Below are 25,178 nucleotides of genomic sequence, written 5' to 3' on the forward strand. Positions count from 1 at the left end.
AAATGGCGACGACCATCACTGCACGTTTCGGTGTTGTTTTTACACGAAACTGGTACAAAACGACCACGTCGTGCTCAGCACTTCTCAGAAATCAAACTGTAAGTATAAATTCAAATCTACTGTGTTGGGTATATGTGAAAATCCATAACCGATAATTCTGAAACGTCCAAATATTTCTCTTGAGCCTGCGTTCAGTATTTAGCGTCTGACATAACTCAGCTAGGTGATTCTGGAATTGGAAGTCATCCCCTCATTTCGGGTCCTGCTCGCAGACGGAGTGTGGGACCACGGGGAGTGTAGTATTTCTTAGATTGTTGTTTTCCTCGGCTACAGTCTAAATATGACAACGTTTTGACTTGAAATACATTTCCCGTACCTCTACGGAAAGAACAGCTATCTTGTTGTAAAGAGTGCATATCATAATCATGTATATTGAGTCAAACATATATACTATTTAGTAGCAGTAGTCGTGTGATATTTTCCTTGGAAAAAAAAATTGAAGCAATAATACCTGTGCCTGTGTTTAAAGGGAATCTATTAATGTCCCAGGCTCCCTAAACACCGTAGAAGGAAAGGGACATTGTCAGAACGAGTATAAAAATGGCGTCAGATTCAGGTAGCATCATATTCAGCGTCAGATAGCCTCAGACACCCGGCGGACTCAATCAAACCTGTAATACCATTGAGACTACAGGGAAAGATTCCACTTCACAACCTTTTGACGGAAGGAGGAATGTCTCTGCTTGCACAATTTTTAGAATTTAAATTTTTAAACATAGCAACATATTACGTATGTAAACTTAACTTTCACTGACACCTTTATTCATGCCATGTACATTATTGGCAAAATGTATCAACCAACGAACATACAATGGCTGAACTTGGGATATCAATGTCTCAGTGACGAGTATTTCAACTCTAGATTTCACATATTTTTTCCAAATAAAAATTGTAAAAGCAGAGACATTCCAACTACCATCAAAGGTTGTGAAGAGGAATCCTTCCCTCTAGTCTCAATGGTATTATTTCCGGTTTGATTGACTCCGTTGGGTGTCTTCAGATCTGAGGCTATCTGACGCTGAATATGGCGCTATCTGAATCTGATGCCAACTTTATACTCATATTGTCAGAACCGAGTCTCAACTGTCTGCAAGCAGGACTGGTGTAGGGTCTACATGTATAGTTATGTGTGACTATGATAGTATTTGCACATCCCGGTAACAGATGTCATGGATCTATTACATGTATTGAGATAATAGATCCATGCAGATATCTGGGAAAATATGAATAAAACAGTATAATCGAGCATGTATGCTGTCCTAGCTACTAGTATATGGAAAGGTGTGTAACTCCAAATGGCAAACAATATCTGTGGCCTGCACCATTTTTTCAACGATCTCTCGCCATTAAATTCAACAAATACAACACATTGCTTTCAAGTGTTTTTGTCTGATGTCATCATGATTTTTCCAGTATGAGGCTGAATCTGAGGTGCGTATGAGACCATCTGATTCTGAGACTAAGTTTACATACATCCTTGGACTCGAAGTATTGGTACATACCTGTAAATATTTGTCTACATTTATTTTATGTTCTGCAACTTATTCTCAAAGTAAACATGTTGCAAACAAGTCCCAGTAAGACTCATCATCTAACAACATTTGCAAACCAGTTGTTTGTAGGGATTTTCATTAATGATGTTGTGTTGTAAACTTTGTGTTTGTATAGCCATATTCCACAATGCAATCTGCTAAGCAAGGCACAAACAGACAGGATACAACGAGAAGAGACCCAACCAGACGAGACTCACCAAGGGAAGACACAGTCCAAGGCAGAGCAGAGATGGCTTATGCAGCAAGGAAAGCAACATATGGTAAGATTAGAATATATATGTAAAATAGTACTAGTAATATTCACTAACCTCATCCAGTACTTTGTCTAAGGGTGTGGAAATCCAAGAAGCGAGAGGAGAAATAAGTTTAAATTTTCATAGATTGACATTTCTTATACCTTAATTTGGTAGCAAACCCTGGTAAAATATTGGTGTAGTCAGGTTGTTAGTTGACTTATGGATTGGGTTCCGTCTGTCCGTCGATCCATCCGTCCGTCCGTCCGTCCATCCAGAGCCGTTTCTTGGAGATGCCTGGACCGATTTTTCTCAAACTTGGTACAGGGGCAACATACTATGGCATATATATGCATGTCAATTTGTTTCATGATATGATCCAATATGCCCACCTGGCAGCCATTTTGTTTGCGAATTTTCCCTGTCCAAAGCCATAACTCAGACATGTTTGAACAGATCTCATTCAAAGTTGGTCTTAGGACAGTGTTCTATGACATACATGTGCATATTCATTGTTGTCGTGATACGATCCAATATGGCTGCCTGGAAGCCATTTTGTTTTTGAATTTTCCATGTCCAAAGCCATAACTCAGACATGCTTGAACAGATCTCATTCAAAGTTGGTATTAGCACAGTGTTCTATGACATACATGCATATCCATTTTCATCATGATACAATCCGATATGGCTGTCTGGCAGTCATTTTGTTGGCGCAGTTTTCATGTTCCTTAAAACCTAATCATAGTGGGGCCTATGTCATTCTCAATGACTTGTTGGATAGAGGTTTACCTAGTTACCACCCTGAACAAACTACTGCTAGGAAACCTCAGGGAAATATAGATTTACATAATGTACCCCTGTATGGGCAATACTGATTTCCTTGACAAATATAGTATCTTAATAAGTTCACTGGTACACACGAAAGAGGTTTATTATAACACGAAAGTATTTAGCCAGGAGTAGCTATCCATTATGCGCACAGTTAATCAGCCGTTCCTGATATGCCTGTAACTGGATTGAGATTAATGCCAAATTAGCAATAATACATGTAAGCCCAGTTACCTGGACAACAAGTATTTCTTCTTGCATACCACAGGGTACAGACTACTTCTCACTCAATACCTCTATGGTTATAATGAAGTGCTTGTTATATATAGTGAAGTATGTACTGTGTACAAAATAGAAGTGTATAGGGAAATGCTAGGGTGTTTGTATGAACAGAATGTTCACTAAAACAAAAGTTCAGTATGAAGTGGTTACTATAATCACTTGCCTGGAAATAGGCTACATACACAATGTATGATGATGAGTATTACTTACAAAATGTATGTGTTGTCTGTTTTGTAGTTTGACATTCCAAATTTTATTTACGCTTTTGATTAAATTTCAAATATCAAGATATGTTATTTTCAATATCTAGATACACTTATAAAGAAGGAAGCAGAGGAATATGAGAGAGGAAAACGACACCTTGCCAACATGATGGGAGAGGATCCGGAAAACTTCTCTCAAGCTGATATAGATGTAGGTTCAAGTTTTGCTAAGGGACGATTACACAATATCGCACAAGCTCAAAAAGTGAACTTCGTTCTTTGATGGGGGTGGGGGTGGGGGGGGGTGGGGGGTGATCTAAACAAACAATGTTCATGTGTTGAGCTTGTGCGACATTGTGCGATTGTCCCTAAAGACAGCATGAAATGAAAGTTGTTGTCTACGTGGCTGGTACTCTGTTCCAGGTGAAAACTGCAACTTGTACTGAGGGGTGTGATGTGGGGGTTTAGGAGGTTTTGGATTTGAGAGAATACTGTTTGTTAGTATTCTGAAAAATTTGTCATTTGTATCAAAATTCCAATTCCAATTCTGTGAAGTAATACAATTGACGCTGACTTTAGTAGTTTGTCATGAGATCGAAGAGAAAACTGCTGCTTATTGTATGAGGGATGTGAGTCAAGATGGAAAAGCAGCTCCACATATCAAGTATGGTACTTCTATGTTGATGATATTTAGCTTTTAGTGTGAAAACTGTCGATAAACATACAACTGTTGCCTGTACTGTCAATGATCAGTAATTGGTCAGTAAGGGTTGGTGGTGGCACTTGCTTCTTACCACTTTAGTCAAGGCTCTAAAAGCTAAACATCATCAACATAGAAGTACAATACTTGATATGTGGAGCTGCTTTTCCATCTTCCATCATCAACAATGTTCATGTGTTGAGCTTGTGCGAGATTGTGCGATTGTCCCTAAAGACAGCATGAAATGAAAATTGTTGTCTACGTGGCTGGTACTCTGTTCCAGGTGAAAACTGCAACTTGTACTGAGGGGTGTGATGTGGGGGTTTAGGAGGTTTTGGATTTGAGAGAATACTGTTTGTTAGTATTCTGAAAAATTTGTCATTTGTATCAAAATTCCAATTCCAATTCTGTGAAGTAATACAATTGACGCTGACTAAGTATATAGAATGTGAAACAGCATAGACCAAGTCTGTGTTTGTAACTCAATATATTGCAAAACGCTAAAGAAATATATGTAAAACGTTTAAAAGATTTTACATATTTATTAATCTTCTGCCATATATTGAGTTACAAACAAGGACTTGGCAAGTGTTGTTTCACATTCATTTTTTCAAGTAGGAAGCCGTCATAAAATTGTTTTATAACTGAAAAATCCAAATTAAATACTCAATCCTCATCCATATGGTCACTTCAAGACTGAAAACACATCCTATTATCCTAGTATTGGGTGGTTTGTGAATAAAAAACTCTAGTATGATGATACTAGTGTAGTTATGTATGCTTTCCAATCTTTATGAATGTTGTAGTGATTTTGGCATCACTATTGTTGTAGATAGACATTACAGCGCCACCAGGAGTTGATGACTGGCCAGTCTATGATGAAAATCATGGCGTACGATGGCTCTGTATGAAATTTTATTTCAATTTTTTTTTTCAGAGAGCGATCAAGTACCTCTTACCATCAGGACTTTTTGATAAGAGAGCTAGACCTATAATGAAGCACCCCTCAGAAATATTTCCACCACAGAAAGAAACCCAGGTAGACTCCGAAGGAAGACCGTTTCACTACTTATTTTACACAGGAAAACCCAACTTTTTCAATCTAATGCATGTAAGTATGGGTTTGGAATTATTCTCTCTTTCCGAGCCTCTTAAAGGGGAACACCGCTCCTGGAAATAGAGAGGTTTTCATAAACTTGTTCTTGAGTCATTTCATGGTGTGACATCACCTACAGTTATTTGTGATTTCAGAGACGCATCAATTTGATCTTGTGCCGTTACCTCACATACTGAACAATAGTATATGTACACTTTTGTAAAATGCACCAAAATTTACACCCCCCCAACAAAAATGTACACAGTAAATGTATGCCTATTTAACAACTCATAGTAATTTGTGAAAAAAATATAAGGATTCTATTTAATAATGATTGGTACTCTTGTCTCACATGCAAATTAGTTGTCATATGACATATTGATATTGAGAATTTTTTTATATTAAAATGCAAAATGTTAGTTTTGATTCAAATTTATGTGCATCGTCATAAACCATAGCCTCTTTTATGGCACAGTTCAAAACGCCCCACCAAGTGGTTCGCAGTGTCGCGGAAGAAATAATAGCTCTGGTTTGCGAGAATGATTTATGTGTAACATTTTTATTTTTGTCCTTTTGCCAGAATGCCTATGCTAAACTTGTAGAAATTCAAGGTATTGAAGACAAAATGTTAGCCAAGGGAATATACAAACCAGGTGTTGAACCTTTGTAAGTACATTTACTAGCCAACTTTATGTGTATGAAAACTATGACGTGGTTTTGATGATGAATCATTTCACATCAGGAGATGATAGCTGACATTTGATTTAGTCTTTGCTACCATTGGTCATAGCGAGATGTCAACTGACTGTAGACTTGGTCTACCATTGGTCATAGCGAGATGTCAACTAACTGTAAACTTGGTCTGCCATTGGTCATTGGGAGATGTTAACTGACTGTAGACTTGGTCTACCACTGGTCATAGCGAGATGTTAACTGACTATAGACTTGGTCTGCCATTGGTCATTGGGAGATGTCAACTGACTGTAGACTTGGTCTACTATTGGTCATTGGGAGATGTTAACTGACTGTAGACTTGGTCTACCATTGGTCATTGGGAGATGTCAACTGACTGTAGTCTTGGTCTACCATTGGTCATTGGGAGATGTTAACTGACTGTAGACTTGGTCTACCATTGGTCATTGGGAGATGTCAACTGACTGTAGACTTGGTCTACCATTGGTCATAGCGAGATGTTAACTGACTGTAGACTTGGTCTACCATTGGTCATAGCGAGATGTCAACTGACTGTAGACTTGGTCTACCATTGGTCATTGGGAGATGTCAACTGACTACGGTACATGTAGACTTGGTCTACAATTTCTTAATTGGAGATTTTATGTGGCTGTGAACTAAGTCTAGGATTGGTCATTGGGAGTTATCAGCTGATTGGTTACTTGGTCTACCATTGGTTAGTTGAAGGTGTCATTTGACTGCGAACTAGTTCTCTTGACACGGTCTATCATTTGGCTAGTGGGAATTATCAACCAGTAATATGTGAACTCAATTTACCAATCATCATATAAGGTGTCAGCTGCCTGTGGACTTGGTTTGCCATTGGTCATTTGGTGTCTTTATGGTGGTGCTTAACAGATGCAGAATTATGTCAGTAGAAAAATTATTTTCTGGCTTGCAAGAATGTTGCATGTTAGTTTACAGATGTGTATCATGTTTCAGATGTGTTACAATAATTGTTGTTGCTGCCAGCAATGGAAAATACTGGTAATTTTATTGGCATCTGACTATTTTTTTGGTAGGATTTTGAAAAGAAGTCTATGGCTAACTAAAGAGGATTTGGTGAAAATGGTAATAGAAGATGTAACAGATCATGATGTAAGTACATTTAGTCTTTGTATTAAAGTTGTTCTCTCTTTATTTTAAGTCATCGCAAGGAAGTGCATATCACCGGCTCCCTGTGGTTTAAAGCTCAGCAATAGCAGTCAATACAATGTAGGTTATGGGTTCAAATCCCACTGGGAACAGGAGATTTTTGTATACCAACCCAAACCCAGGGTGGGTGTGCTACAGACTTGATAGGTAGGCTGTATCACCCTGCTGTGTTTCATTCTTAATATGAATGCGACTTTGGGCCTGGGTGACTCTGGGATACTCTGTGAACTGATTGGGAAAGCCTTGACAGTTCCACAGTGGTGTGATATGGAGCATGCAAGGTAATCCTGTCACATAGTCCCAAAACCTGAATGGATTACTGTAGAATTTTTGGTTTTTTGTTTATGTGTGTTTGTGTAAAAAGGAAATTACTGGGTTGAATTCCCAGCACAGAAGTTTTATTTTTCAAAAGGAAGTGCATGTTGCAAACTTTGATGTTTGAAAATAATTTCTTTGGAAAGGAAACTTTGAAAGGAGACTGAGAAATATTTCAGAAACATAGCTTGGACAAATAAAATGTAGTTTGTATCTTTGTGAAGTAACAGAATACCATGATAGCGGTTTTGTTTTTCTCATGTTAGTAAGTTTGACAAATTTATGTTTTTTATTTTGTTTTGGAGGGCTTTGTTTGACTTTTTTAGATGTCCTATTTGTAACATAAATATTTTACTTATTGATATTTTGTCATGTTGTGTACTTTATATCATCTGCGTGTTTAAACAAACACATAATTTTCCTTTTTTTGGGAGATATGGCTTCGATGGAATCTTGCACTTTATATCAATACCAATCTGATTAAAAATCTGATGTAGGGAACTTAGCTAGCAATCTGATTAAAATCTGGTGTAGGGAGCGTTCTGCACTCTGCGCTATTTCCGAACACACCATTCTGAGGTACTGTACCTGTAAGTTTTGGCATAAGGCGTGTTCTCATTCGTTGAGTAAATTCACTCACGTTTTGTAGGAGAACTGCTATGGTATTGTGTCAGATGTAAGTACAATGCGCTCACAGAACAAAAAAAAAAGAACAAATGACTGTAAAAGAAGCAGGTAAATACAGAATTCGCACCAAATTTCCTACATCAGATTTCATTCTGATTATATCAATATGTGTACATCTCTTTACTTTTGGGGTGTATGTCTTTGATAAAGACTTGTTGTAGGTTGTATCAAATACATATTGTTTGTTTATCTTAAATGTATCTTTCTTTGTTTTCTCAGTATAATAGGCTTATACGATTACTGGAACGCATTATCCAGCAACCGTATGCTAAACACATTGAAGAATATATTTTGACTTTTCGAAAGGACATTATGGCTGCAGGTAGTAAAGAAGTCATTGAACCAGTAAGTGAAATCTCATGTTATGTCAACCACTAAATGAAATCTCAAGTTATGTCGACCAGTAATAGTATAGTGAAATATCAAGTTATGTCAATCAGTAAGTGAAATATCAAGTTATGTGAACCAGTAAGTGAAATATCAAGTTATGTCAACCAGTAAATGAAATATCAAGTTATGTCAACCACTAAATGAAATATCAAGTTATGTGAACCAGTAAGTGAAATATCAAGTTATGTGAACCAGTAAGTGAAATATCAAGTATTATGTCAACCAGTAAATGAAATATCAAGTTATGTCAACCACTAAATGAAATATCAAGTTATGTGAACCAGTAAGTGAAATATCAAGTTATGTGAACCAGTAAGTGAAATATCAAGTTATGTCAACCAGTAAATGAGAACTCATGTTATGTCAACCACTAAGTAAAATCTCAAGTTATGTCAACCACTAAGTAAAATCTCAAGTTATGTCAACCACTAAGTAAAAACTGTTAGATACTTCATTAATGATAGAAATGTTGTAGTTTGGATTGTTGTCAGATTTTAAGAACAAATCTGTGTCACATGATGAAACATTTTAAAAGATTGTCCCATTCTTACTATTTCGTAGTTAAAGTATGATGAAAATGGTGTCGCATACAGTGAAGGGAAAGGGAAGAGGAAAACTGCTATGGCAACGGTAACCATTAGAGACAGGGGTACAGGGAAAGTTGTGATCAACGGCAAGGAGTTATTGGATTATTTCAAGAATATCCAAGACAGGTTAGTTTGTGAATTAAACTGTCTGTATAAAGCTGATAGCAAAAAATCAACCAAGCTCTTTTTTTATTTGGTTCCCCTTCAAAAACCATACTTTAAATAAATGAAAATGAAAAGTGTGTTATTGTACACATAGGAAGTGATTTGTAAATAAAACTAACTGAACACAAGTAATGAGTACACTGTGTTCGGGTTAGTGCATGCAACTGATGCTTGTCCACATGCACAAATTTGTAAATATTGCGTTGCAAATATTGTCTTTGTCTTTGTTGTTTATATGGTATTTTCAAGTAAAAAGATTATTGGAGAAATTTGTCAAAAATGAAAACTTAATACCATTACTAATCCATATATGTTGACTGAAAAGCATTGAATATCATTAATTTGCATATTTTTCCAGTTTTTTCCTCTGTCTGGTATGTCGAGAACTGAGATCTCTAATATAATAACTATTTTGGAAAGATTGACATATTAAATCAAGTGTTTTCTATCCAGGGAACAATTGATGTTTCCATTCCAATTTGTGGGAAAACTTGGTGACTATGATGTGGAATGTACAGTAGAGGGTGGGGGACATTCAGGCCAGGCTGGTGCTATCAGACTTGCGGCATCATATGCACTCAGAAGTTTTCTTACAGAGGAAAAAATTGAACAGATGAGGCAGGGTGAGTACAACTCCTACTTTTCTTGAGATTTCAAAATCTTTATGCAATCATTAGGTTAATGGTGTGTCATAATTGTAAGAATTTCCATTCAAAGCTGAGTTTTTGGATACAAAAAATTGGAAATCTGTATACAACCTGTGATATTCAAATTATTATAGTGTTTTCCACTGTTTGCCAAAAATGTTTATAGCATTACTATCCGACTTAAAAAGCATACTTCTTAATTTGCATTAATTTTGAGCCCAGGCCAGTACATGCCACTCTGATTGTAATCAGTCTGTAGACAAGTTTAGCAGAGCAAAGCAAGTAAATAGTCAATGACTAGCGTGTAAACAATGTTAGCAGTGCAAAGCAAGTAAATAGTCATTGACTAGAATGTAAACAAGGTTAGCTCAGTGCAAAGCAAGTAAATAGTCCTTGACAAGAGTGTAAACAAGGTTAGCTCAGTGCAAAGCAAGTAAATAGTCATTGACTAGAGTGTAAACAATGTTGGTAGTGCAAAGTAAGTAAATAGTCATTGACTAGAGTGTAAACAATGTTAGCAGTGCAAAGCAAGTAAATAATCATTGACTAGAATGTAAACAATGTTAGCTCAGTGCAAAGTAAGTAAAGAGTCATTGAGTATAGTGTAAACAATGTTAGCAGTGCAAAGCAAGTAAATAGTCATTGACTAGAGTGTAAACAATGTTAGCAGTGCAAAGCAAGTAAAGAGTCATTGACTAGAGTGTAAACAATGTTAGCAGTGCATAGCAAGTAAATAGTCATTGACTAGAGTGTAAACAATGTTAGCAGTGCAAAGTAAGTAAAGAGTCATTGACTAGAGTGTAAACAATGTTAGCAGTGCATAGCAAGTAAATAGTCATTGACTAGAGTGTAAACAATGTTAGCAGTGCATAGCAAGTAAAGAGTCATTGCCTAGAGTGTAAACAAGGTTAGCTCAGTGCATAGCAAGTAAATAGTCATTGACTAGAGTGTAAACAATGTTAGCAGTGCAAAGCAAGTAAATAATCATTGACTAGAATGTAAACAATGTTAGCTCAGTGCAAAGTAAGTAAAGAGTCATTGAGTATAGTGTAAACAATGTTAGCAGTGCAAAGCAAGTAAATAGTCATTGACTAGAGTGTAAACAATGTTAGCAGTGCAAAGCAAGTATATAGTCATTGACTAGAGTGTAAACAATGCTAGCAGTGCAGAGCACTGGGATCTTGTCATGAAAGTGGAAATTTGTTAAATGGTGAGCCATATAATGGTGCCTGACAAGGGAACATTTTGTTTGAACAAGGCAAGTTAAATATCAAGCTGTTGATGAGTTATAATACTCTTAAAGAATGGCATTTGTTTCTCACAAAAACTCCTGTCAAGTGGATAAAGAACTTCAAGAAATATGTACCTTGAAGTTTGAACTTTACAGCCATTAACACTAAAGAGTGTTTTAGGCACCATGTCAATTTAAAGTCAAAGCCATTTTCTGACAATATTTCTATTGTTCTTAACTTGTAGCTGGTTTACTAACAAAAGATCCAAGAACTGTTGAGAGGCAGAAACCTGGTCAGAAGGGTGCAAGAAAGAAATTCACCTGGAAGAAAAGATAGTCCTATATAAGTACTTCTATCATCTCTAAGATTTTGTGCAAGACTGTGTGAAATGTACAATTCCACACCATGAGTTCTGTGTTTTGTCATAGAAAAGTGTACATGTGTGTTCATGATAAACAAGATTGACTTCCATGCATACTATGCCCAAACATGGAATAAGACTTCATACTGTATACCCAAATATGGAATAGTATGTCGCACATTCCAAATATGGAATATGTAATAGGTCCAAATATTGAACTGGATTTATAAAATACTATGTCCAAACATGGAACAAGATGTCACACTATGTCCAAATATGGAACAAGATGTCACACTATGCCCTAATATGGCAGATAATATGTCACACTATACACAAATATGCAACAGGACGTCATGCTATGTATGTCCCAATTATATGAGTTCAATGGATACGTTTGGAATTTGTGCCATTTGTATTAGAAATAGTAGCCATGCCTGAAGCTCATATGCAATAAAATAAATAAGAAATATCTAACTTTCCCTCCCATAAATAATATGAAAAAATAATTTTGTCCCAGTTATATGATTGACAGACATGCACCACATAGTATATGGTACCAAAAACACAGTCTCATTCATACATGTCTGATGGAAGTTAGACTGTAAAGATAAGGTCAGACATGAAGACAGACCAATATTTATACTAGCTGGAAGACAATTTTTCTCTCTCAATTTATGTTTTTTGTTGTGCTCAGTGTTACAAAGTCTGGGCAAAAAGGGTCAGTTTGTGTGTACCAGTGCTATATGTAATAATATGCAAATCACCATCATGTGATTGGTATTCATTGAAAAATGATTCACCTGTTCTGACCTAGATGAGAACATTTGCATATTCAGCCGACATTTCCTGACAGTGTCACCTGACTGTCACATGCTAACAAATATGTATGTTTCATATTATTTAAATATATTATGTACATTGTGTAAGGCCAATAGCCTAGAGACTTGGCTATCTCACTCCAGAATGTAGTCTGAAAGACCCAGCTGTTATATCTGCTTAATATGTAATAGCTCGAATGGTTACATATTAAAGTGGACCAATGATTGGATCTTTCAGACTAACCCCACATACTGTCAAAAACAACAATCCAGATAGCTGCGTTTCTGGGCTAGTCAGTAATCACAGTAAAGTTGCACCAGTATGCTATGCACTTCCATTTGGTCACAGACAATAATCACTGACTTAATTATGAGTTGGCATACTATGCTTTACCTGTGCATTTTTTACATTCTTTTGCCATACTGTCAAAATAGAGCAGCAGAGCAAACATTGTCAAATACAAAGAATGACAAAGATCTTGGAAATTTCAGAATTACCCATTGAACCTTGTACTGATGTGGGCACGTAACAGCTCTATATATCTATCAAAACAAAATGAATTTGACTTTCACCTGAGCTAACATTACATCTATGATATATTGAACAGTTTATGGTATAGTCACTTGGTAGTTTGAAGGAGAAGCATGTATTAGATTATGGTTACAGTAACAATGTCCTAAGTTGACAGAGTTTTTGTATGAAATAAAGTAATTATAGCCAATATTTCTAGTGATTATTGTCAGCTGTATAGTATTGAAGTGAGGATGCTGAGATTGGTGGATGGAGTGAATTTTAGCATATTACATGTCTTGGGATGATGAAATTTGAGTATTTCACTGACGTAGTGAGGCTGAGGTTGGTGAATTTAGTCTGTTTGGATGATGAAAGTTGTGTATTTCGTACTGACAGTGACACTGAGGTTGGTGAATTTAGTTTGTTTGAATGATGAAAGTTGTGTATTTCATACTGACAGTGATAGTGAGGTTGGTGAATTCAGTTTGTTTGGATGATGGAAGTTGTGTATTTCATACTGACAGTGATAGTGAGGTTGGTGAATTCAGTTTGTTTGAATGATGAAAGTTGTGTATTTCATACCGACAGTGACACTGAGGTTGGTGAATTCAGTCTGTTTGAATGATGAAAGTTGTGTATTTCATACTGACAGTGATAGTGAGGTTGGTGAATTCAGTCTGTTTGAATGATGAAAGTGTGTATTTCATACTGACAGTGACACTGAGGTTGGTGAATTCAGTTTGTTTGAATGATGAAAGTTGTGTATTTCATACCGACAGTGACACTGAGGTTGGTGAATTCAGTTTGTTTGGATGATGAAAGTTGTGTATTTCATACTGACAGTGACACTGAGGTTGGTGAATTCAGTTTGTTTGAATGATGAAAGTTGTGTATTTCATACTGACAGTGACACTGAGGTTGGTGAATTCAGTTTGTTTGAATGATGAAAGTTGTGTATTTCATACCGACAGTGACACTGAGGTTGGTGAATTCAGTCTGTTTGAATGATGAAAGTTGTGTATTTCATACCGACAGTGACGCTGAGGTTGGTGAATTCAGTCTGTTTGAATGATGAAAGTTGTGTATTTCATACCGACAGTGATAGTGAGGTTGGTGAATTCAGTCTGTTTGAATGATGAAAGTTGTGTATTTCATACCGACAGTGACACTGAGGTTGGTGAATTCAGTTTGTTTGGATTATGAAAGTTGTGTATTTCATACTGACAGTGACACTGAGGTTGGTGAATTCAGTTTGTTTGAATGATGAAAGTTGTGTATTTCATACCAACAGTGATACTGAGGTTGGTGAATTCAGTTTGTTTGATTGATGAAAGTTGTGTATTTCATACTGATAGTGATACTGAGGTTGGTGAATTCAGTTTGTTTGGACGATGAAAGTTGTGTATTTCATACTGACAGTGATACTGAGGTTGGTGAATTCAGTTTGTTTGAATGATGAAAGTTGTGTATTTCATACCGACAGTGATAGTGAGGTTGGTGAATTCAGTCTGTTTGAATGATGAAAGTTGTGTATTTCATACTGACAGTGATACTGAGGTTGGTGAATTCAGTCTGTTTGGATGATGAATGTTGTGTATTTCATACCGACAATGATACTGAGGTTGGTGAATTCAGTTTGTTTGAATGATGAAAGTTGTGTATTTCATACCAACAGTGATGCTGAGGTTGGTGAATTCAGTTTGTTTGGATGATGAAAGTTGTGTATTTCACTGACAGTGATAGTGAGGTTGGTGAATTCAGTTTGTTTGGATGATGAAAGTTGTGTATTTCATATTGTGATTTGGGTAAAAAAATGTCATTTTTGGTCAAACTCAAAAACTGCTGGGCAATTTGATCTAAAATTTGGTGGGAGCATTTAAATTAAGTGTGTGTAAATTAAGATTTGTTCATGATATAATTCCATCAGTATATGCAAATAAAGACTAAAATGTGTCTTTTTGGTCAAAATTCTTTAACTTTAAAACCACTGAGTAGATTGGGTTGAAATTTAATGGGGATGCATCTAGCGTTTATATATGAAGAAATATTAAGCATATAATGATGTTATCTTTGATATGCAAATTAGGTGTAAAAATGGAAATTTTGGTTAGAAACCTTTATCTTAAAAAGTGCTAGGTCAATGAGACTGAAATTTGGTGAGATGTTTCTAGAAGTTGTTCTGCAGATTTTCTTCAAAAAAATTTGACACAATTGGCCCTAGCAGCCATGACCATGCCCTTAGCAGCAACCAAATGGCAGTATATTTTAGTTAATTAACAACATCATGTGGTAGGCAAGTGAGTAAACATTCAAACAATGTATGCAAATGCCCCTACCAACCATGACTGCACCTATAGCAACAGCCAAATGGTGGTGTATTACACAAAGATAACAGGGATTGTTAGACAAGTGAACAAACATTCAAAAAGTGTATGCAAATATGCCTAGCAACAAGACCATGTCCATAGCAACTGCCAAATGATCACATATATTGCAAAGGTAACATTGATAACAGACAAGTGAATAAACAAATGTATGTAAATGTACCTAACAAGACCACGGCCGTAGCAACAGCCTACTGATCACATACATTGCAAAGATAACAACAGGGATTAATATACAAATGAATAAACATTCAACAAATGTATGCAAATATACATAGCAACAAGACCACGCCCATAGCAACATCGAAATGATTGCGTATATTGGAAAGGTAGGATCAGGGATTCATAGACAAGTGAACAAACATTCAAAAAATGTATGCACTGAGATATGTCTAGAAACATGACCATGCCCATAGCAACAGCCAAATGATTGTTTATATTGCAAAGATAACAACAGGGTTGGATAGGCAACTGGATAATCATTCAGCAAATGAACACCTATACCTAGCATGGATCAGCATGTGGGTAAACATTTTTAAAACTACAGTTGTACTACAATGCTATTGGCGCTATTTTTTATGACTACTGTTGACTCAAACGGCTAAGTGAGAAATCCCCTGATAATGTGTGTGATTGTTTTTCTGTAGATAGACAATCATGTAGTATTTTCTGTAGACAGATTGAATCATGTAGTATTTTCCATAAGAACAGAACTGATTCATTCATAGTCTGTGGCAACTTTAAATGACAATTTCCTTGAACTGAGATCATGTGAAATATTATATACAACTTTATCATGCAAAACCCAGGCCATTTTGTTTGCAACATATACCTTTTTCTTATCTATGAATATTTTGCTGAAGTTCACAACTAGCTGCATATTATTTATCCCAGTGTTGTAGAATATTATATATTACATTGAAAACTCAGTGGCTATGGGTTCATACCAAATTTCCATTTAACAATTAAGTTAGTTATATTTGAAGACCTAGGCAGCATGAACAGGAAAAAAGTGTTCATATTTCAGTCAGACAATTAAGTCAACTCCTGAACTGCTGGGGTAGTCCTGGCAGGGATATCATCCGGAAATATATTGTACTCGGATGACTGAAACTGGAAGTGAAGCCCGGATGGATCAAGTCTCCAAACTGTAAAGGAAGCACAATGTTATTATGGTAAAATGAAACTTTGAGGAACTTCATAAAACTATTCTTTGTGTGTCATTTGAAGGACACGTCAATCGGCTATTGCAGACTGCAAATAGGAAATTGAGAATACAGTGCTCTTACTCAAATTGGGGGTATCATCACCTCATTGTACCGTTTCGCAAGCGCTTTATCCCTTGGTATTCTGTAGAAGTGTAAATCAGGGATGTTTTTTGTATTGTTCAGAAATCGAGGAAAGCAGCAGTGTTCTATGATTATAACTGAGTTACCTATACTATGTATACCCCACACAGAGAAAAGTACTAATTACATGGTGAGTGGGATGAGGAAGGGTCAACGGTTGTAGGGAAAAATATTTTAAAAGAGCAAAAAGGAAACAAAATTATTCTGTAAAGAAAGAATGTAAACAGAAAAAAAAACTATCTGGAAACAAATATGGCCAATATCATACCCCTGTGATCAGATGTACAGCCACACAGATTGGAAGAACAGTTTTATATCATTGGTTTTGTTTTTGTTTTTGTTTTAAAGTTGCTGTCAGTTTCCACATCCACTACTTCTTGCAAGACTTCACAATTATTGTGATTTTATTATTTTTTCCTTGAATATGTAAAAAATGTTTAGGGTGGGTGTGCAAAACTAGGTGGTGTCAGATAACCAGAGCCAAGCAATTTCTCTATTAGGTCTTACCTTTAGGTAGTGTAGTAATAATGGATGAATAAATAATTAATAAGATAGTCCTAGTATTGTAAAGGTATTTATGAAAACCAACAAAAGAACAAGGTATAATTGATTTAGGAAAAAAACACACAAAGTTTTCAAATCATCACTTTATTACATGGCACCTTGGTGGGAAAAGATATTTTTTAAAGAGCAAAAAAATGTTTTAAAAAAAACCCAAAAAAAAACAAACAACCCAAAATAACTATGTATAGAAAGAATGTAAACAATTAAAAAAACCTTACTATTTGTAAACAACTATGATAATTTCAAGTCCCTGTGATCTGATGAGAAGAAATCAATAACACAGAGACCATTAGAAAACATAACTACCTGAATGAGACTCACATATGAAAAAAAAGTATATATAAGAAATAAAATTGAGATGGTATCTTGTATATGAACACAATGTATGCCATTCTGGTAATTAGTTAAAATGAGTAGTGACTAAAATGCCATCTTGTACATGAACACAATGTATACCAGTCTGGTAATTAGTAAAAATAAGTAGTGACTAAAATGCCATCTTGTACATGAACACAATGTATACCAGTCTGGTAATTAGTAAAAATAAGTAGTGACTAATATGGCATCTTGTACATGAACACAATGTATACCAGTCTGGTAATTAGTAAAATATGTAGTGACTAAAATGTCTTCTTGTACATGAACACAATGTATACCAGTCTGGTAATTAGTAAAAATAAGTAGTGACTAAAATGGCATCTTGTACATGAACACAATGTATACCAGTCTGGTAATTAGTAAAAATAAGTAGTGACTAAAATAGCATCTTGTACAGGAACACAATTATGTATACCAGTCTGGTAATTAGTAAAAATAAGTAGTGACTAAAATGCCATCTTGTACATGAACACAATGTATACCAGTCTGGTAATTAGTAAAAATAAGTAGTGACTAAAATGGCATCTTGTACATGAACACAATGTATACCAGTCTGGTAATTAGTAAAAATAAGTAGTGACTAAAATGCCATCTTGTACATGAACACAATGTATACCAGTCTGGTACTTAGTAAAAATAAGTAGTGACTAAAATGGCATCTTGTACATGAACACAATGTATACCAGTCTGGTAATTAGTAAAAATAAGTAGTGACTAAAATGACATCTTGTACATGAACACAATGTATACCAGTCTGGTACTTAGTAAAAATAAGTAGTGACTAAAATGGCATCTTGTACATGAACACAATGTATACCAGTCTGGTAATTAGTAAAAATAAGTAGTGACTAAAATGGCATCTTGTACATGAACACAATGTATACCATTCTGGTAATTAGTAAAAATAAGTAGTGACTAAAATGGTATCTTGTACATGAACACAATGTATACCATTCTGGTAATTAGTAAAAATAAGTAGTGACTAAAATGGTATCTTGTACATGAACACAATGTATACCATTCTGGTAATTAGTAAAAATAAGTAGTGACTAAAATGACATCTTGTACATCTGGTAATTAGTATAAATTAGTCTTTGAAAACTAGCTGAAGACTAAAAGTTTTCTTGTGGCGAAAATATCTTGGTTTACTGGCTGGATATTGTTAGTTGTCTGATTAAAATAATAATAATGCCCCCAACATGCAATTTATAGATACATGTAGTACAGGTTGAATTGCTATCATGGCATAAAATGCCCAGATCTAGTTTTGTCGAGAACTTGACCCGGTCATTAATATGCAAATTAGGTCTGAAGTAGGATTTTTTGGTCAAAATACCTTAAACAATCATCTCCTCCAAAACGACTTCGCTAATTGAGCTGAAATGTGGTGTGAATGTGTCTTAAAATGCCCAGATTGAATTTTGTCCAAAATAATTTGATCTGGTGATAAATATGAAAATTAGGTCTAAAATGGGACTTTTTGGTAAAAAGACTTTAAAAATCTTCTTTTCCGAAATTTCTTGGCCAATTGAGCTGAACTTTGGTGTTAAGGTGCGTTAAAATGGACAGATCATAATTTTGTTTAATAGAATTTGACTGGTCATAAATGTGCAAATTAGGTCTAAAATGGAACTTTATTATTAAATTAATACATGTACTTCAAAAAGCTTCTCCAAAACAACTTGGCCAATAGAGCTGAATTTTTGGTGTGACGGTGGCTTAATTAAAATGCCCAGACCTAGAGAATTTAATTGGGTCATAAATATGCTAATTAGGTGTAAAGTAGGGGTTTTGGTGAAAATAGTTTAAAAAATCTCCTTCTCCAAAACTACTGCCAGGGCCTATTTAGGCATTTTTCCCCTGGAGAATAGTATGTCAAGAACTTCACGCAATGTTTCTGAAAGGGCTTTGAAATGTTCGCATGATTGTCAACACACAAACCAGACCATTGTTTGTATTTTGTTGCACTCCTAAAAACGGACAGTATGGTTCTGTTCTGTCACTTTCCAGTTTCCATTCAAAGACATTAAATATACACTGTGTAAAAATGACTTATAGTCAGAGTTGATCACTCAATTGAACTGTCAACTTCAGAACTTACACGACTGCCGGGATAGTCCTGACTGATGTGTGTTATCCGGAAAGACCAGTTGACAGAAAAACAAAATGATTTATGATTTAAGGATATCTTTGATATCATTTAATGTGGTACTAAAGATAACATTATCACCAGCCTCAGAAGGAAATGTCCCATCAAATGAATGCAAGTAGGATATCCAGTCAAACAATTTTAAAAATACAAACCATGAGGAACTTCTTAAACTTTGATATTATCAGTACATAATTGTAGTACATTGTGTTATATCTCAAGAATTTTCTATTCAGTAAACAAACTACCAGAGCTGCAATAAGTTTGACAGTGGTACATGTACATGCAGTCACTGAGTGGTATTTTCTTTAAAGGGGAACACCACTCCAGCATACTTTAGGTTCTCAAGAGTTCTGAACGTATTTTGTTTTTCAGGCAATTAATGTATATTAAATGACATAAAATCATTCGGTGATGACTCTCCAGAATCCAAATTTTACAAAAATGACTAGAGAGTTGTTCCTCGTTAAGTCTTTATACATGTATGTGGTTCACACAAGTCGCAGATCTTTCAGTTATAAATACCCAGACTATTTTTTAATGATAAACTACATTTTTCTTTTCAGAATGCTCAGTACTTTTTTTAATGGGATGAGGATGGCAAGTATAGATATATTAACTTAATTACTGTAGTATCAATATCCATAAACATTGTACATAGCAAATCTGGTTTATTCCAGATATGAAGCTGATGTAATTAATGAGAATATATATTTTTCCTCAACTTAGATGGACTTGTCTGCTTAACTTAATTGAAATGGGCAAGTGCGGATGTGAGGACAACAACAAATCTATCAAGGAGTTAAGATGTCCAATCAAAACAAGAGAAAAAAGAGAACACACCCCCAAATATTTCTGTATATAAATATATCATAACAGGTCACTTCAAATCATTCCACATTACTTTTGTAAACCCTTTTACAGTTGTACTGACTACAAACTCTGTTTAGTTCAGCCATAGACAGTGGAGGGGAGACACTGCCTATGGTTCAGCAGACGTGGACTCCTACAAATTGAGTTTGACAGAAGACAACTTGGTCGACTTGTGCACCATCTACAGACAATAATCCAAGGTAAGAATGTACAGAATTTATTGCAATCACAATGCATGAACTCAACCAATTAATTGTTATTAAATTATTATAATATATTTGTCAGCTGAGTAGACCATATTTGAGGTTCAAGGTTGGTATTTTTTCAGCAGCCTTCCATAATTTCTTTTCTATTTTCAACTTGGGTAAAAAATTTGTCAGCTTTCAAGGTTGTTTGTCAAACATGTTCCTTTGGGAGGCAATTTTGACTTGTTCATGAGAAGATGGTATTTCTGTTTTGTATTTGATATGAACAATTAATTTATATGAATAATTATTAGCATAAATGACAATTTTGAATTTTTTCAAACTTTTTTGATAAATGTTTTTAGCACAAGTGAATACTGAATATGTAGTTCAGGTTAGCTATAGTCATAGTAAAGTGTCTGTGCATGTGTGTGAAAACAACTGAAAGTCAAAAGCCGCCACACTGATATACTTAAATTGGTATTTGGTAGGACATTACATAGGATGTTAGCTGAAAAATTGTTCAAATGAAAATGATAGCACCATAGGTGTGTTTTTGGTTGAAAAATGTAATTTTTAGTACACAAAAAGCTTGCAGTCTCAGGTTAGAATGAAAGGTTATTGTTTTATTGATGTCATGAAATCATGAAATCTTTGATGGGGGGTACTTGAACACCTATACATGTAAATTTCACCAAGAGTAAAGTTTGTTTGAATTTGCTTTTATACCTTTTTTTTAAAACGATAAATTTAATACTTTATTTCTACTAGATTAAAAATTATACAACTGAAACTATAAAAATATATGTGTAAGGCCAGAAATTTTATTAAAAAGCAGTTCAACGGGTAACCTAGTACATCATATTTTAGCTAAGGTCGATTTTTGTAGTCATATATAACGATGGCAAAACAGTTCAAGTTGAGTTTACACGTACACAGTCATTTTGATATTTATCCATTTTCATGTCTGTATGGCAAGCGATTTCTTACAGTTACACAATTTACGCTTAAACATATTTCATAGCTATACGCTCATCCCTTTTTCTCTCAAAAAGATTTAAGGCCTACCATAAAATTATTGTAGCCATGCATGCACCCCCCCCCCCCCCCCCCATCACCTACTACACTGGAGATGTAACATTATACAGTACAATGATGCATTAAAATAACAGTTATAACTGGAAGTAAAATAACAGTCTGAACAAGATTACTTTGCAAAGGATGTAGATTTCACATGTATGAGGAGATGTGTCATAATACTTTAACCTATACATGAAGGTACTTAACCTGCAGATCTTACATACTTTATTTTGGAGAAAGACATTATCACCATGATTGCTACTGATTGGGAGGAGATGATGATGAACATTTTTTTTAAGTAGACCATGTAGGAGGTCATTAATAGAAGCATAAAGTATCAAACAATTTAAAGACATAATTTAAAGTACAATCACTTTATGAATAATTAGTCTTAAAATACCAGAATTGAAACAATTTCACTATGCAGTACATATAACTTAGCTATGGTGTATTTTGTTGTTACAGTACCAATTAAAGGTTGCAAGATATTTTGTAGATGTGCACTTGGTAAACGACTTCTCCTGATAAGTTTAATTTGGTTCCGAAAATCACAAATGAAAAGCAAAACCATTTCAAGTCCCCTTTCAGATTATTAGAATGTTGATGGCTCACTGACTTCTCCTTTGCGCCCTTCCCATTGTCGTAAATTCTGCTTGTTCCTTTCATGCAGGTTTGATATGCAACAGCTTAGAGCCAAGTAAACGACTGTATGCATCATCAGAGCCAAGTAAACCACTGTATGCATCATCAGAGCCAAGTAAACCACTGTATATATATAGATGTATAATTTAGAATTGACTCAGAATTATTAGGTCACATGTATTATTCAGAAAATATAAAGAAATCCATTTATTAAATAATTTTGGAACAAAGTGTGAATAGTAGTCCAGTTTCACTGATGTGAAGCCTGCATATGGATATTTTGCCCATCACAAAAAAAACACACCAAAAAATTGAAATGCCAAAAATATGGGTAGGTTGGGCCCATTGAACAGCTTTATTATTTTCCCTGGCCTAAACAACAAAGTAAATTTGAACAGATGTGGGAATGAGGACAAAAATAATTAACAAAAAGAACTACTTGAGTTTGACCTCACTCAATGATGAAAATTAGTCAATATTATACACATTTAAAGTAAGAAATGATAATAATGGCCGAACTTATAATGTGTGATCATAAATAATAAAAAATATTAAGATATGGCATCTAGTATTGGTTTAGGAGGTACTTCCTGAACAGGTACAGGTACCTCTTATGTATGAAGGGATTGAATTCCAAATTTTAGCACTATTAAATATTGCACTGAATTAACCAATACTATATTTTGTATTTGAGGAGGAAAAGATCATTTCGTTCTTGTTGCCTCGCCTCATAAGAATGATTAATTTTGGAGTAAATATTTGATAAGTGTGGCAGAAATCTATTATTCATGACATTGTGCACACAAATTCCTATTTGATAATCCCATTGTTTGTAAACAATTCAAATACGAAGGCATTTAAATAACAGATCTGTATGGGCATTATGGATATACTGGATGTGGTTGTATGAACAATTTTAGTCTGAATGAGGAGAACTTCTTTGAAATATTAGGCTGATAAATGCTACCCCAAACTTCAAGACCAATGATGGGGAAGAACATGTGTGTTGCACAGCATGTATGTAATTGTACAGATTTAGAATCTGAAGTAGAAATGTTCATCTCTTTCAAGTGAATTAAACCCTGGACAGTGAGAGATTTGTGTCTACTGACAATGACTGTATTAATGTTTTGCCAGAATTGACTTTTAGCTTGTTGGCGTCACACTAATTATTACATTATGGAAAGCAGAATATACATCACTAATGTCAAAAAATGAGGAACCTTTCTTTGGAGAGTGGAATAAATTCATAGAGTGGAATGAATTGATGTATGAGAAAAAGAATTAGGCCCAAAATAGACCCATGTTGAAAACCACAAGTTATGTTTCATTTCTTAGAATGTGTATTGCCTATACTAACAAACTGACACCTTGAACTTAGGTAGCTTTTAAACGGAATTCCTATGACGCCATTTAGTGTTCGTGCTTAGAGAGTAAAATGTACTGATTTACAGTATCAAAAACTTGTGAGAAGTCTATAAAAAAGCCAACAGTAGAATTCCGTTTGTCCATTTTATCCAGTAAATGATAAGTGAAAGTTTTCAACTGTACTGTTTTCTGAAACCATACTGATGCTATGGTTGTCTAAAAAAAATTACTATATATACTCCTACTCATGATTCTTTTTAAAAAAAAACCAAAACAACAACTTTTACATTTATTGCTGGTAAAATAGAGATTGTTTGTAATTTCCTTGAGGAGTGGGTCTTCCAGGTTACATTAAAACTCTTGTAATTACTTTAAGACAATCGGGGAAAGGTTGAAAAAGATCAATTAAATTTTATAATGTGGTACAATTGTTTTTAAACATAAGGCATATGACATAATTTAACAACTTTTAGCATAGTGACAGCTGAACTATATCAGGTTCATTCATGTAATAGAACGGATAAAGTCTGTCTGCCTATCTGTGGGTGACTATATAAACTTAAAGTCGAAAATGACTGGGAAGATTTGTAATTTTGATATTTGGTATGGATGTTGCTTTCAGTCTCTAGCTAGGATATTGTTCAAGACACAATATACATATCTGCCTAGCAACAAGACCACGCCCATAACTCCTGCCAAATGATGTTGGAAAGGTACTAACAGGGATGGATAGGCAAATGAATAAACATTCAAAGATGTTTGCAATATGCCTAGCAACATCCATAGCAACAACAAAATGATGGTAAAAAGATAAAAACAACAATGTGTAAACAATTAGTGAACTAACATTCAAGCTTTTATGCAAAAATAACTAGCAACAAGACCAAGCCCATAGTAACAGTCAAATTATGACATATATTGTAAATATTACAGGGTTGGTAATGAATAAAACATTGAAAATGTATGCAAATTTTTTCTCTTCAATAATGTTTACAGGTACTTGTAAATATAGAAGAAAATAAATACACACAGGCAATACTTTTGGTACTCAGGAGTTATATCGCTCTTTTCCTGAAATTGTGGCCATAAAATTTTTAAACACAAATTAATATTTTACTGCATATAAAGTTAACTAAAAAAATATAATACTTGGAGACTCAATTCAAGTGTCTAACCCCATATGATCACTTGCAAGCTTTCTTGAAATAGTAACTGTACATTATTTTGACATTTACATTTAACTGGTTCTTTCAAAATGAATAAGATTCAAATGGGATTCAGTGGATTATTGATTGGGTGTTGTTTGAATTTTGTTTACATAAAGTTCAAATCTATCTCTTCATTAATATTATTATAATTACATTTCTATGATCACACTTAGGGACCGGTCAGTTTCCCCAGCCTGGGGTGGGGGGTGGGGGGTGGATTCTTAAATCGGCCCGACAATTAGTCACTGACCCCCCTATCTGTAAAACCAAAAACAGGCAGACCCCCCCACCCCCATCTCTTAATTGTAAAACATGATGAGGGTCTAGGGGGCCTCCCTCATATAAAAGCCCTGGAGGTTTTTTACTCTTAAAAGACAATTTTGAGACTATTCAGACCCTTTCAGACAACAATTTCCAAGCTTTACAAAACAGCACCAACA

At 34.9% G+C, this 25,178-nt stretch overlaps 1 protein-coding gene across 1 annotated transcript; it reads left to right on the forward strand.

Annotated features, from left to right (window-relative positions):
* The first annotated feature begins 2 nt into the window (after positions 1–2).
* Positions 3–12,718, forward strand: LOC144435262 (small ribosomal subunit protein uS9m-like). The gene is made up of 10 exons (XM_078123849.1): positions 3–98; positions 1,729–1,873; positions 3,267–3,370; positions 4,797–4,970; positions 5,536–5,621; positions 6,710–6,785; positions 8,064–8,189; positions 8,796–8,947; positions 9,440–9,609; positions 11,110–12,718. Exons 1-10 carry the CDS (start codon positions 3–5, stop codon positions 11,199–11,201), a joined length of 1,221 nt encoding a protein of 406 aa, XP_077979975.1. The 3' UTR covers positions 11,202–12,718.
* Positions 12,719–25,178: the final 12,460 nt, after the last annotated feature.

Source organism: Glandiceps talaboti, chromosome 5, assembly GCF_964340395.1.
Source record: "Glandiceps talaboti chromosome 5, keGlaTala1.1, whole genome shotgun sequence".
In the NCBI taxonomy this organism is placed as follows: Eukaryota; Metazoa; Hemichordata; class Enteropneusta; family Spengelidae; genus Glandiceps; species Glandiceps talaboti.

What these genes read in the sequence shown, in the direction of transcription:
- LOC144435262 (XM_078123849.1), top strand. Translation starts at nt 3, where the DNA reads ATGGCGACGACCATCACTGCACGTTTCGGTGTTGTTTTTACACGAAAC. An exon ending in AGCAAGGAAAGCAACATATG is followed by an intron (nt 1,874 to 3,266) that starts GTAAGATTAGAA and finishes TTCAATATCTAG; the next exon opens with ATACACTTATAAAGAAGGAA. An exon ending in ACTTTTTCAATCTAATGCAT is followed by an intron (nt 4,971 to 5,535) that starts GTAAGTATGGGT and finishes TCCTTTTGCCAG; the next exon opens with AATGCCTATGCTAAACTTGT.